This window comes from Manacus vitellinus, unplaced genomic scaffold (assembly GCF_001715985.3).
Source record: "Manacus vitellinus isolate BGI_N305 unplaced genomic scaffold, ASM171598v3 scaffold_41_pilon, whole genome shotgun sequence".
NCBI lineage: Eukaryota > Metazoa > Chordata > Aves > Passeriformes > Pipridae > Manacus > Manacus vitellinus.
This window is the reverse complement of record NW_021940545.1, coordinates 2,102,336-2,117,161: the sequence shown is the minus strand read 5'-3', so window position 1 is coordinate 2,117,161 and position 14,826 is coordinate 2,102,336. Positions and strand designations below refer to the sequence as shown.

General features: G+C 51.6%; 1 protein-coding gene across 1 annotated transcript; it reads right to left on the bottom strand.

The window, feature by feature from the left end:
* Window positions 1–1,271: 1,271 nt before the first annotated feature.
* CCDC15 (coiled-coil domain containing 15) lies at window positions 1,272–14,820 on the bottom strand. The gene is made up of 10 exons (XM_029962130.1): window positions 14,783–14,820; window positions 12,999–13,148; window positions 12,044–12,208; window positions 11,206–11,316; window positions 7,543–7,710; window positions 6,319–6,438; window positions 4,582–4,685; window positions 2,532–2,702; window positions 2,312–2,460; window positions 1,272–1,622 (listed from the first exon to the last, which is right to left on the bottom strand). Exons 2-10 carry the CDS (start codon window positions 13,035–13,037, stop codon window positions 1,516–1,518), a joined length of 1,134 nt encoding a protein of 377 aa, XP_029817990.1. The 5' UTR covers window positions 13,038–13,148; window positions 14,783–14,820; the 3' UTR covers window positions 1,272–1,515.
* Window positions 14,821–14,826: the final 6 nt, after the last annotated feature.

Here is a 14,826-nt window from a genome sequence, read left to right as displayed (position 1 = left end):
GGCTGGAATGAGGAAACAGCCGCGCTGGGCACCGAGAGGGGACACAAACCCCGAAAGGACCCAGCAGCCGCCCGTTCGTGCCCCTCCCAGGGCTCTGGGAGCTTCCCCAGATGCTTTTTCCAGCGCAAAAAGCTGGGATTAACTTTTCTGCTCCCTTTCCCAGCACCCCCGAACGGGCTTCGCTGCCCTCATGCCGGCTAAGCCATCCCAGACAGGCTTTGGGGTTATTTCCAGGGATTTTGGGAGTCCTGCTCTCCTCTGCCCTGGGGTTTCACACCAGGACAAAAACTCCTGCTTCTAAAGTATACCATTTATCCTGCCAGGACAGAGCCAAGCAAGGGGCAGATCAAAGATGAGGAGCAGCAACAGCTTTATTTAACCACCATTCCTTTAAGCCACAAATCAGCCCAATGCCCCTTGAGGATCCCTCCAGAGAGGTGGGAACAGGAGTCCCCAGGACCTGAGCAAGACCTTGGGGACCTGCCAAGGAACCACTTGTACTCAGCTGCCCCAGAACTGAAGTCAGTCACAAAAAACCCATTTGCAGCTTCAGCCTTTTGCTTCCCTGGCCCCTCCAAGGGCAGATCCTGCCCTTTCCAAACCCACTCCAACACCCTGAATTAGGGCTGTAGCACCTTCCCTGACGCAAGCAGCAGTTAATAAACAGCATCAGCTGCCGTGGATCCCTCGGTGAATGATTCTCCAGGGAGAACTGAGGAGCATCCCCTGGCTCTGCACCTCCATGCTACCTCCGGCCTGGGGTCGTGGGTTTGCTTCACGCCCCATGGGATGGGAACAGGGAAATGATCCGGCACGCTCGGCCACCCATCCTTCCTGCTGCAGTTAATATTGGAGAGGGCACCCAGCAAGGAGTAAATATTAATGACAGGGTATGGAGCAACCTCCGCCCAGGAACATGTGTTACCCCACCCCAGGCAGTTTTGGGAAAACCCATCCTGCTCCAGTCACCCCTGCAAAGGACTGCAGGTTTTTTTTTTTTACTAGGAAAATGCTCCTTTCCGGAGCAAAACAGGCTGTGGGAGGGTCTGGTGTGATGCTGGGTGGGTGTTAGTGGAAGAGAGGTCCTCGCATGGAAAAGAAGGAAGGAACAATAAATACCTGACTCTAGAGGGCGATCCAAGTAGCAGGGGTTGGCAGGAGCCCTAAGGAAAGGGAGAGGAGGGTGGGGGAAGAGGTAAGAAACCCTCCCCTAAGAGATACTGACCCTTGGCACCTCGTTTCTCCTTTCACACTCCAAGAAAGACAAACAATCCTTGAAAACAGTTTATTCCATAGCTGAGTGCCTGAATCCGAGTGCCTGCTCATAAACCTGTCACAGAGCGATCCCCGGTTCAGACCGGGAGAGGCACAGCTCAAACTGGGCACACAAAGCAGGAGAGCAAAGGTGACACCATCCTGGCGCCTGGCACAAGGGACAGGCAGGACAGGGCCCAGCCCTGCTCCCTGCTCACACCAGTCACGGGGATATGGGGAGGGCACACGGGGCTGCCCCAGTCACAGACGCTTCCCCGAGCGAGCGCAGAGAGCGGCCAGTTCTTGGAGCGGCTGCGTGGCCGTGTGGGCACAAGAGGAGATCACGGAGTGCAGCGCCTGGCTGTAGGCTGAGCAGGAAGGGGACATGGAAACTGTGTCAGGGGATGAAAGCTGCACTTATGGCCCAACACTGGGCTTGGCTCCAGCCTTTCACCACAGAGCAGAGAGGGAACAACTGGGATTTAAGGTAAATCTATATGCCTGTAGTTTTCCACACGCCTGCCTGCACGCTCTGCACGCTCCTGAGTACAGAGCAGTATGCAAGCCAAGATTATTTTATGAAGCCCCAATTTCTCTATTTTCTCTCCCAGATAACTCCCAGTTGCCCAGCCAGGTACTTTCCCAAGCTGTGCTCCAGATCAGAGCAGTCAATCACTTAACAAAGACCATTTCCATGCCTTCATGCATCCTCCCAGTAGAAGATTCAGCATCTAAGGCAGGTGGCTCCGTGTCCCTAACAAGATGATTTGCAGCATTTTCCTTGTGGCTGTGTCCCCATGCACATGTGGCTGTGTCACAGCTGCATGACTTAACACATTGTAGGGGTTTGTACTTTGTTCAGGATGCCAATTAAGGGCCCTTTGTTCAGGATGTCCCTAAGGGACAGAGCCCAACTTGCCCTCTCTGGAGTATATTTGGAAGAGCATCTCTGCATAGTGGCCCAGGAGCATGAAAACACCTATGCTGGTTTGATTTCTCCCTGTAAAATCAGAGATCCAGGCCCAGATGCCTCCTCTCTGGAAGCAGGAGCTCCTACCTTTGTGGTTTTTGTAGAAGACGCAGTTGTTGGCGCAGGTATCCGGGTGGGAATCCCAGAACTCGGACCCACAGGAACACAGCGGGGGCAAGTCGATGTTACAGGCTTTGATCTTCTCCCTCATTTGGGCTCTCAGAGCTTCCACATACCTGGGAGGGACCAAACATTCACTCCTGCCAGCGACACCCGGCTCTGCCTGGGGAGCGGGCACCGGCCCTACCTCGCGTGCTCCTTATCCCGCTGCTGTCTGTCCTTCACTCTCCTCTCCTCCAGCTGAAGCTGGGCCAGGGCTTCCCAGGCTCCCTCTCCCAGGGAGGGTTTTCGCTGCTCAGCCAAGTCCCTCATCCTCTGCTCCTCCACCCGGCGCTGATTCTCCTTCTGCCTCTTAATCCTGCAGGAACACACATCATTAGGGAAAGTTTCCCCATCCCAACCCCTCATTCCCAGCCAGTCCCTGTCTGTGAGGTCAGGGCACAGGGATCTGGGTGACACTGCTGCTTTTGCAGGCAAAAGTAACTCTGCACTAATCACAGCATTACATATAAATATATTGGCTTTAAACATAAAATAGTCAAAAACGCTTTCTGAGCCTCCATTCGTGCCCCCATAAGGCAACACCAGCCTGTGAACACCCTCCTGCCTGCTCATTTTCTCACCACTGTAGACTTCCCTTTCCAGCTCCCTCCTGCATCACATCCACAGGTGCTCCTGTTGGGAAATGTCACCTGCAGTTCCCCAGAGTTGCTCTTCTGTCCTTAAACCAAGCACAATAGCCAGGCTCTTTAATACCCACCAGAAAGGACCAACATCTTGGCTTGCCAGCTTCCCTACTTCCCATTATTCTGGTTATGAGGCAGCTTGGATCCTTCTGTAAGCAGCTTCAAGGGCTGGGAACCATAACAGGGTACAGCAGAGACACTCCAAGGATCCCACCTTTACTCCAAAACAGGCTTTAAGATGCACTTTTAACCCAGTTTCCCTCTATTTCCTCAATCTCCCTTGTACCTACACAGCCCTCCAGCCCTTAAGTGGGTCCTGGGTTGTGTAATTCCCACCAAACACAACACACATTTCCCTAACAAGGAGCAATTGCAAAGCACAAGGACTTTACACCAAAGCATCTGCCATTTTATTCCCAAATGCAACAACGTGTCTCACTGCCAGGAGGTATTAAAACACAACATCAAGGCTGGGGAGAAGCCAGGGAAAGGCAGTGTCATCAGACAAGACATTTCAGATCTTACTCCGTGTAGGGGGTCAAATCTTTACCTCCAGAAGGAAAGTGCTGAAACCAAACTTCTCTGGTTGAAGTTCACTGAAATGCTTTTCAAATGAAATGTAAAGCCTTAAGTACAGCACCATAAACCTGCCCCAGAAATCAAGGCAAAGGCCAACTCGGGGCTTTACGCCCCGTAATTACAAACCCAGCTCTTCCCTGCACACACTCTGGGGGAAAAAAATAATAAAAAAAGGTATCACACTAACAAGGGAATCCCTGGGGCCTTGCCAGCACTTGCAGGGCAGGACATGCTCTCCAAAGCTCCCAAGTGCCATTAGAACATCAGGGATGTGGTGGGAGGAGCACTGATTTAGACTGGCAGCTTTTCCTTGAAAAAATGGCCATGAAAATCCTGCCCTGAGGTGCCTGTCCTGCTCCCACAAAGCCTGCCCACAGAAGAGCTGGGATGGTCAGAGTTATGTCAGTTCACTTGAGGGTAAGCCAGGGAAAAGCCAAAACTTAGAGGAGCTTTCCTGTTTCAGTGTGAATTTGTAGAGCTCCTCCTTAACGAGCCACTTCAAGCGAGAAGCTGAGAAATCCCCACCACAACTGATACTTTTACACAGATACCGAGTGTAAAGGAGTGGAAATCGTTTTATTACACTGTATAAGTTTTTATAGCTGTGACGGTGAAGGGTCTGACATTAAAAGTGCCAGAGATAGGCACAGTTTAACCACAACGGCGTGACCTCACCCTAAAGTTTCTAAGCACAGGCTCGGGTTCCCAAGGGTCATGGCTTGGGAAGTTTCATCTCTCCCAGCCCCATGTTTCGGCTCCCAACTCCTAAACAAGCTGCACCAGGACTCAGAAATGAGGTAGAGAAGTGCTGAAGGACTTGACAGGGCCTAAGGGTCTCTCTTGGGGGGTCAATTGAGTGAATCCCACCCAGGGGTCAGATCAGTGCCTGTGACAAGTTCACAAGACCTTTCTGGCCTCCAAAAAGGCCTTGCCCTGATGGAGGAGGTGACCCCAGCACCCACATGGACTCACTGGGCAACTCTCTGCTGCCTCTCTCGCTGCCGCTGCTGGTCCTTCACTCGCTCCCGCTCGATGGCCATGAAGAGGCGGCGGCACCGCAGGAACTCGCTCTGCCGCTGCAGAGAGGAAGAGAAGGACCTTTGGGAAGGATGCCTGGGATCAGTATCGAGCTGTATCAGTGCTCAGCTTGATTTCTGGAGGATGGAACCTCGCTCCTTCTCCAAGAGACCCTCAAATGGACATCTCCGAGTGCACATGGCCCGGGACTGGGAAGCTGGAGAGAAGGGCCAAGTCATCTCGGAGCACCGGAGAGCTTTGTGCCAGCATCCCTCCACTGAAGCTTCCTACGGATGGAAGCTCTTCCACCTGACAAATTCCTAAACTCTCACTTTCCTGAGGGTAAAAGAGCCAGTTCCCACTTCATTTTGGATCCATCTGGGGACTGGTGCTCCCCTATGGCTCACTGGAACCCTCTATCTCCCCACAAAAATCAATGTGCAACACTGACCTGGATCTGCTACACACAGGAGAACCACAGAGGTGGCAAAACCACTGCTAAGGAAAATCCAGGAGCCCTGCAGGGAACAACTCCCATAGGGATACTGAGGGTTTAGTGTCTGGCCTTTGGCTGATCCCACTGAAGAAGCAAGGGCAGGGAAACCTCCTGGCTAAAGCTCCACCAAAAGCCCTCCCACAGAGGAGGTACAGAGCTAGTTTAAACTCCATGACTTGCAACAGCTGAAGGCATGGATTTTTCTTCATCAAAGCTTTTGGGCCAAGTTTGTCCATCTCACACAGTGGAGAGTCCAGCACAGATGAAGATAAAGGAGGAGGAGGAGGGATCACCAGGCCACCAGTGGAGAAAGCTGGATGGAAAAAACCCAGGCAGAGGAGACTGCTGCAAAACCAGTTATCTCGGGTGGATCAGAGCCAAGGAGATAAAAGCAAGGGGAGAGGGAATGGTGGGGGGAAGGAGCAGCCTGAGGAGCCCCAGCTTGTTGTCACACCATGGAGAAACCACAGCCAGATCTGGGATCAGCTGGTTGGAAAATACTTGTAAGGAACAAAAAACAAACTGTTCAGAGTTTTACGCTGTAAGCTGCAAAAAGGTGACAGAAGGAGAGGGAAGTGTTCCTCTTCACGGCAGGAGGAAGCAGGAAAATAAAAGTCACTCACTTTAGGCATCCAAGACAAACATCATCCTTCTGCATCACCCAGATTAGCACAAGCCAAAGTGTCCTGGACACAGGCTGTAAGCCCTCCTCATGAAATCATCCACTCGGCATCAGGCCGGGCTTGAGACTATCCCAAAATCAGAGAAATCTTTATATTCCAGCCTTGTACCCAAACAAGATAAAGTTGGGCTTGTTTGAGGGGTTTTTTGTTGGTTTTTGTTTTGGTTTTTTGGCAGTTCCTTCTCTCCCTGCAACTACAGCAAGCAACTCTTGGCTTTTGTCAGGCAGAATGAATGGAGCCCATTTCTCCTCCAACCCTTGGGTGTGATTCAGATCCTAGATTTTACAGAAGGAGTACAGAAGAGTTCCACTTAGTCACGAGAGACCTTAAAAAAATCACCTGGTAGCTTTTGCCCAAGACCTGAGACACCATGAGGCTGAGCTGACAAACTAAACCCAGCAGGGGTTTCATACGTCAAGGCTGCTCTGAGGCTTCTTATCTGAGCCATCAGCATTCCTGACAGTCCCATCCCTTTCAGACAAAACCAGGAGGGCTTGGCCCCCCTGGACAGACCTGCTTCCTGGTTTCCTCCTCATCAACACCAGCCCAGCGCAGGAGGGAAGGGTGGTAATCAGCTTGTGGCCTCCAGGGAGGCTCGGGCAGGCTCGAGTCCTTCACCAACCCATCACAGACCTGGAAGAGACAACATAAGGGAGCAGCATCAGCATCACCAGGGTCAAGTTTCTCATCTTCCCTCAGCAAAATGCTCTTCACTGGAGGCAAGTCCTCTGTGTGATCCTTACAGTCCTCAACAGGGTGACCCATCTCTGAGATGGGCTATATTTCAGGTACACTTTGGCTACAGACATGAGACATGTGCCACATCTCCACACAGAAGTCTGACCATGAAAGCTTTGCCAAAACACCTCTAAAGGTATCCCCTGTAGGAGGTTTAGTTTAAAGATGGATTCACAACTCTCTTCCCCAGACTTCTACTATGAACTTCGTGAAGTGTGAAAACAATAATACAAATAACAAACCATCAGGGGAATTCCAACATCTCCCAAAACCTCAGTGTAAACCCCACTATCCTCCACTATCTCCCCCCACTCACTGTCTGCCCAGCCAGTACTTCTGCTCCAAGTTGGACTAATCCCCAGCCAAGGTTGGGCACAGGCTGCCACAACCATAAAGCCTTTGCCAACCGCCCCAGGTAATCAGACCAAACCATTTCCACCCCTCCCAGATGCTCAACAAAAGCTGCCTGGAAACAAAAGAGGACCGATAAGAACATCAGCTCCTTCAGCAGACCCCACCAAGGGCAGTGTCTGCCACCAAGGGCGGTGTCTGCCAACAGGAGGCACCGGGATTGACACAGCCACCTCCTTTCATCTGATACAAAGCTTTCCTCCTTCCTCCCCCTCCTTTTTCTGGGAGGTTTCTGGTCGATTTGATCTCTTCCACCCCGAGCAGGGCAGCGGGCCCGGGTCCTGCCGGCGCAGGCTGAGCGCGGCTCCAACACCATGCGACTGCACGGCCTCTGGGTTTCAGATTTCGGCTGGGAGGCTGCCAACCCGCATCACGAGGCAGGCAGGAATCAAACCCCTGTGAGGCCACAGCTGCACCGTGAAAGCAAGAAACGGCAGCGCCGACTTCACGGAGCTCCGACGCTGCTCCCGAGCCCACTTGGACAACAGCAGGCGTAAGAGTTAAGCAGGCCTGAGGGAGCAACTGCTCTACTCCAAAATAAACCCAACAATCCGAACCTCTTAAGACCAAACCCTGAATGGGTCTTACTTTTTTGAATTCAATTCTGATGTAGAAGTCATCATCGTCCTGCCCGGCACGACTCGGGGCTGTGCCTCGCTCCTGCAGCTCAGCGGGCAGGTCGTGGTGTCCCTCCAGCAGCAGCTCCTCACCCTCGCCCTCCGTGGGCACTGAGGCTGCCGGGCAAGGCTCTGGTTTCTGGAGAAGGGAGAAGATGGGTGGGAACATGGAATTCAAATCTGGCTGCTTTGGCGCCAAGGGCAAACCCAACACCCTCAGGGCAGCTTTAACATGAGGGCACGTGTGCTGCCTGTCGTGTGCTGGCCTGTCGTGTGCTGCCTGTCGTGTGCTGCCGTGTGCTTGCTGTCGTGTGCTGCCTGTCGTGTGCTGCCTGTCGTGTGGCTGCTGTCGTCGTGGCTGCCTGTCGTGTGGCTGCCTGTCGTGTGGGCTGCTTCCGTGTGGCTGCCTGTTCGTGTGCTGCCTGTAGTGTGGCTGCCTGTCGTGTGCTGCCTGTCGTGTGCTGCCTGTCGTGTGCTGCCTGTCGTGTGCTGCCTGTCCGATGGGATCTGGCAGCGCCACGTGTTCAGCAGCACCAGGGTTGGGAAACAGGAACGTGGCAGGGTGACCTGTGACTACGGGATAGACATGTGGGGGGGTGACTGCAAAGCAAGGCAAAGACCTCTCCAGGCACTGTTTCACAATGGCAAGGAGCTGGGATTTCTGGAGTGACACCGGAGTACGGGAGCATACTCCTTCAGATGGGAAGTGGGCAGGCTCCCCAGTGGCAATCCACAATATTTTGAGAGGCAGCAGATTGTTTCCTACAAACCAAGGAATCAAAATGCCAGAAGCAAGCTTGGAGCCAGGATAAATTTTTTTCCCTTCGTTTTTTTTCATTCAGCATGGTGGGAAGGGAAGAGAAGGACTGGTGACAGAGGGAGAGGATGGATCAGCAGGAGAGCAGGTCATGCCAAGAATCCCTTGAGATGGCTCTGCTGCTTTACAGGAAGGACAGAGGATAGCCTGGAGTCAGTCTGAATGTGGAATTATTTGATAGGCACAGGAATTACCCTATCAACCCCATCATAACAGAAACATGACACAGAAGAGCTGCTTTGGTGTGGACAAGGGAACAGAGGGCAAGGGTTATTTCTTTGGAAGATTGCACTGGAGCCCTCATGGTTGAAAGACATGAAACTGTGAGAAAAAAAACCACCAACTTTGTGGAATGAGACACTGGGGAACAGAATTTGTGTGCTGCCACTTGGGAGCTACAGCAGTCCACCAAACCCTGAAGGTAAAGGTTTGGTGAAGGAGATTACCTGGAACAACAAACAGGTCATTTCCAGGTGATTACCAGGTCGGTATCTGCTTGGGAAAGCAGGGAATCAACTCTTTTCATGCTTTTGACCTGAAAAGAAATCTCTCTGGGAGAGAAAGAGCAATGATTTTAGGAACATGGATTACTGATCACAGTGAATGCAACACTTTAGAGGGAAGATAGAAAAATGAGAAGAAAAATGCAGAAAACAGGGCTGAAGGAGAAAAAAAAACATTTCAGCCAAAGGCTTGCTCTGAGCTAGAAGCAGGGAGAAAAATGCTGGTACTGTTATTGGGAAGAAAGTCACGTTACTCCTAGAAGGTGAGGTTTTTAAGGAGGCAGGACCTGCCCGGGGGCCACTGCCAGGAGTGGCAGTCAAGGTGGGAACAGCTCCTTGAAATCCGTGGAAGTTTGGATTATCGGAAAAGGGCACATGGAGTGTCTCTCTTTACTTAAAGGAGGGGAAAAGGAAACACTAAATAGAAGGGTTTAGCCTGAAGAGTTTAACTGTGACTTTTGGAAAAACAAGAGGAAATCACCTTGCAAACTGCCTGTAAGCCCCGAGAAAACAAGATAAGCAGCAATCAGCATAAATTTGTCAAGAGCAAGTCAGGTCAGGCTGGGCTAAATTTCTCCTACAATAGAAGGAAGAAGCCTCAGGCAAAGAGCAGAAGACTCTGGGGGTTCAGCTGAGCTCTTGACGTGGCCTAATTCAACACTGGGGTAAAGCAAAACCTGTTTGATGGAAGTCTGACATGGGAGGTGCAGGACTGATTAAAAACACAGCCCAGATTTGGTCTCAGGAGTTCACTGCACAGAAATAGGGTAAGAGCTAGGTGGGCTCTGATCCATGATTTCATTATCAGCCTGGATGAGAGAAGAAAGAAGCACCTTGATTAAACTACTGACCCCACCTGCAGTTGCAGAAGTATTGGGTGGAAAGCCCTTGGGTTCAAACCAAAGAAATGGGCTTGAATACACAGCACAGGGAAATCCAGGGAGGACAAAAGCAGAGACCAAGGGGTTAAGTCCCTGGTTATGTCCATGGCAGCCTTTTGCACCTGAAGAGAAGGGAACACACTGCTATCCTGTCTAGGTGGGAACACACCAAACCTTCATACAGGGAGACAGATCCAGATAATATTAGAGCTTTTTTCTCCTCAGCTACCTTGGAGTAATAAAAGAGAGCAGTGCAATAAATCAACATATTCCTCCTGGAATAAATCACCCAGGGAAGCTGTTAAACTTCCTTATGTAGATTAACTGTAGCTGCAGTGAGGCTGGGATGGGAGGATGGTCCCAAATCCCTCCCAGTGTTTCTCACTGCTGCGGATAACTTGCCCAGGACTCCCATGGATCTCCTCTGGCTCCCCTGGGCAGTGGCTCTGTTATTTATGTGAAGCTTTAATGCTACTAATAGTGAAGTCATGAATCACTGGAACTCACTGAATGCATTGAGGGCTCAAACAGGAGGGATGTTTGGTGCTGGAAACAGGTAAGGAGGTTTTTGAGCCCATAATTACCATGTTTCTCCGAGTCTTGTTTGCAGAACTGACTTCCTCAGAAATCTAAGAGTACACAGAGGAGGAAGAGCCAGACCAGCCCTTACATAAAAGGTATTTTCTAGATAATCAGCCAAGATCTACTTCACCTTTGGTGAACCTGAGAAAGAGATGGGAATGAAGAATTGCAGGATGAGCAGGAATCTGGCTACAGAGGCAATAAGAGAAAACACCAGGCTGGGTTGCTGCTGGTGTTCTCCAAAGTATGTCTGTTTGAGAAAGGTCTTGGCATAGAGAGCAGGATAATAGCTGCAACACAAAGTTGTTCTTGAGAACTGGAAGGGCAAAAGCAGGATGAAATTCAGCACAGCAAAATGTGGGACTGATCTCCTGTGCACTGCTTCGAGGAAAGCAGCTGCATGCCAACTATTCTCCAGCAGAAGACAGCCCCGGGTGAGGGAAACACTCCAGATCTTTGCCACCCACACAAAACAAGGGATTGATGCAAGGCAAAGAGTTGTTGAGGTTTGTTGAAGAAATAAAGGCACCTGAGGGGAGAGCTGGTTGTCACATGCCTCCCAAACACCCAGATCACAATCTCGGATCACAAGCCTTTAAAAGCCTTTTTTGAATTCTTGTCTCTGAGTTTATCTCAGAGACGTTTTCACCCACTTTATCCTGCTGCCTTCTCTGAAAGGCAGCAAGGGCAGAGAAACAGAGTCCTCAGGCCACCGAAATCCATGAGCTACCCACCAGGTGGGTCAGGACAGCACAGCTTATTTCATCCCTGAATTATGCTTTGGACTTTTTAGAGCCAAACAGTTTGCAAGGCGATTTCTGCCCCCCCCTGCCCAGGCAGCCCTCGCTCACCTCCTGCCTCCAGCCGCTGGGGAGCACAGGGGGCTCGGGGGGCTCTGCACCAGGGGCCACGGTCCTGCGGGACGCCAGCCTGCGCCGCACCTGCCTCACGGCCCTGCTGAGCTGCCAGAGGGGAGGGAAACACAGCACAGCACAAGCTCAGCTGCACCCAGAGATCTCCCAATCGCTCTGCTCCAGCCGAGGGGCTCGGTCAAGGTGGCACCACCCAACACACAGTCACCCTCACACAGGAGGGGTCTTTCAGAGCTGCCCCAAGGTGCTGAACTCAGCACTCATCTGCTCCTAAAACACGCTGCTGAGATGCCACATCCTCAACTTTCCTGCTTGGTGGCCAGCAGTGATTTTCCACCCTAAGGTACTTCGACTGGAACCCACCCCACAGTGCTTCAACTGGAATAACTCCAGCTCCTAGGTGAGCACACAGGCTTTTTAAACCACCAAATGTAGCAGAAGCATCACTATTGGGGGGGGGGGGGAAGCTTAAAACAGTCCTCAAGGCAGGTTTTCCCAGATTTTGGTCTGCAGGAGACAAGCTGCAATGAGCTGGCACCACCTAGTGCCACCTCTGCGTCAGGACACGGCTGTGTCTGTGAGCGGATGGACGAGTTCAGCTACAGCATCCGAGGAGGAGGCACCTGTGACCCGGCTGGATGCTCTGAGGAGCAACATTCAGGGTGAAAATGGGAGCTAATGTTTCATTCAATACTAAAACCCGAATACTAGGGACGTGCTGTAAAAGAAAAAAGATATATTGCCTGTTCTTAAGTTCAAACGCCGAGGACCCAGGGTGCTGAAGCGGGGCTGGGAAGGCAGGAGGGGCACGGCTCACCTCGGCAGCTTGCTGCTGGAATGGCTCGCCGTGTGTCCCCTCCCACCGGGCCGGGCTGGAGCCAGCACCGGGACCACAGATGATGGGAGGGCGGTGGCTCCGGAACGGACACGCCTTCCTCCAGGAGGTCCAGTACTGCACGGCAAAGCAGCTCTCCCGCTCCGCCTGCCGGGGAAAAACCACGTGGGATCTCCAACCATCACCTGGAAGGACGTCGACCTTGGTGACATTTCACCACCCAGAGGTGGCATTTCTTGGGATGGAGGTTTTGGCTATCCATGCTGAGAAAGCACAAAGAACCATCAGGCTCTTGGGGACTGAGGGCATTTGCGGGCTTCCCACTTGGAGCTGGTGGAGTTACATGAGGACATCCCCACTCAGCCATGGAAACAGCCCAAACACCCCAGGGGCAGCCAAAGCCGGTGACATTTCAGTGCATTCCCTTCTGAGCCACAGTCAGATCCTGGCAAGTCCTCTCAGCACTTGTTTGAGAGTAGAAAGGATTAAATATATTCATGGGATAATCCAAAACAAGCCCATGGGGGAAAAGGGAATTTGGAGACAGCAGGAAAGTGTTGCTTGAAAACTATTTGGCTGCTTTGGAAAAGGGATTGGAAAACAGACAGCAGAAAAGCTGTTTTGCTTCAAACACAGCCAGGAGACGTTCACACCATTCCCAGCTCTGGCCTGGATGCTTTTTAACTCCAGGCAATTCCACACAGGGCTCTGGGAATTCTGTTCTGCTGCTGCCCGAGGGAGTCAGTGACCTTTCTGTGGGGAGGCTTCAAGCACCTTCAGCGCCAGCCAAGGTGTCACGCTGACCCAGCCTGCCAGGACACCGTTTGCCGCCACAGGGCAAACATTAACACCTTGACTTGAGCTCAAGTGTTAGGACTTGGAATTCCCAGTTTACACTGGGTTTTGGAGGAGTCTCTCCTGACAGAGCCCTGCTTACCGCTTCGTGGGACTTCTGCAGCTCCTGCCACCGGCGCATCCTGACCTGCCGGTTCACCCGCTGCCTCACCTCGCCCTGGAATCTCCGCAGGTTGGCTGCCTTCTGCCGCTGCTGCTCCTTCAGCTCCTCCTCCACCTGGAATACTGAGGCCTGCAAGAGACAGAAGCAGATTCCACGTGGTTTTTGCTACATCAGAGCAGCTTGTATCCCTGCATCCCCTTTTCCCCCACTTGCAGCGACCAGGCAGACAAGCAGCATGCAGAGCAAATTTCATGTTTTGTTTCATAATCTGTGGAATAACAGCTTGGACAATGTCTATTGGATTATTATAGGTTGGATTGGGTGTGCTTAGACAGATGCAGAGCATGCACACCTCTGCCCTTGCCTCTCTGCAACACAACTGGAAGGAAAGAAAAAGGAGTCTCATGGAGCAGCTCCCAACTCCTGCTCCCATGGAAGGATGCTCAAATATCCAAAGCCTGGATCCAAAAGGAACAGGCCAGCCCCCCATCTTGTTAATACTCTGCAAGGCTGGAAGCACATCAGGGAAGCAGTTCACAGACCACAGCACTGCTCCAGAATATTTTTACCATCTGAAGTGAAAGATTAACAGCAATGACCTGAAAACCCCAAAAACCCCCATTTTTTATTCCTTGCAGTCCTGCCAAGCAACTCTGCACCACCGTGGCTTAAAGACCAATGGCATCCCTCTCTTGGCTGCCACCACAGCAAGAGAAACCAGGGACTGCAGGGATGGAGGAAAGGGGTGAGGCTGAAGATAAACTTGGAACACTCCCAGCAGCACAGCGGGGTCAGCACAGCCCAACAAAGCTCCAAGACGGGGAGAAATCCGCACTGTTATGGAAGAAACCAAGCCAGAGCTCCAGGGAAAAGCCCAACACCAGCTCACCCACTGCCCACCTCAGCAGCAACTCTGACGCAGGAGGCATTAATACTTATCAATTAAAAGTATTAAATATGTTCAGATAACCCTGGGCAGCTTCATCCACCCCTGGAAGCCCCACGGGGGGGGCCCAGGAGCATTCTGGCACCCCAAAGCTCTCAGGAAGAGTTCAGCTCCCCCAGAAGTTTTACAGCACCAAGATGGAAGTTCTGTGGAATATGGAGATGATTCATTTCCATATATTATCTCAACCTTTCAGGATTTAAATTACAATATAAAAATAAATCATCTCAAAAGGGCAGGAGCTTCTGTAACGTTCAGACATTAATTACAGGGGACTGAACTCATCATCTGATATTTAATGCACTTTTAGTCCTCTTAGAATAACCCTCAAAGCAGAAATCCCTGAGATAAGCATCCATAAAGATTTCCTTAAGTGTTTCTAATGGGGTAGAGCTGAGATTGGCTCCAGACCCTGAAACACTCAATATATATTTTCTTTAAATCAGCAACATGGAATAAAATCTCCGTTCACCAACATCCTTCAGGGATGAGTGGGAAGGCGAAGAGCAGCACTGGCTGGGTTCCCCACCTGACTGATATTTAAAATTGATGCGTTTCTGCCCCAAAACCACAGTTTATTGGAGGGGAATTGACTCAGAGAGATGCTGTGGGCTTGTGCAAGGGGGAGGCCAGGCTACTTGATAGGCACCATGGCAGCTTCTGACCCCACTAAAAATCACTAAAATAAATTACTATTTTCAGAAGCCACATCCCTGGCCGCCTTCAGCGAAAAAGCCCATTTTTAGTTCTGTGGGTTTCACTGGCACATTTGCGGGGTTGGAGACGCCCCGGCAGATGGTGCCTTGGGTGCACTCACGAAGGCCGGGCTGGGCTCGGGCTGCCCCGGGGCACTCTCCACCC

Coding starts and splice junctions, on each gene's coding strand:
- CCDC15 (XM_029962130.1), bottom strand. CDS start 13,037: ATGCGCCGGTGGCAGGAGCTGCAGAAGTCCCACGAAGCG. Junction 12,209..12,998: donor TGCAGAAGTCCCACGAAGCG/GTAAGCAGGGCT, acceptor TTTCCCCGGCAG/GCGGAGCGGGAGAGCTGCTT. Junction 2,461..2,531: donor CGGGATAAGGAGCACGCGAG/GTAGGGCCGGTG, acceptor GGTCCCTCCCAG/GTATGTGGAAGCTCTGAGAG.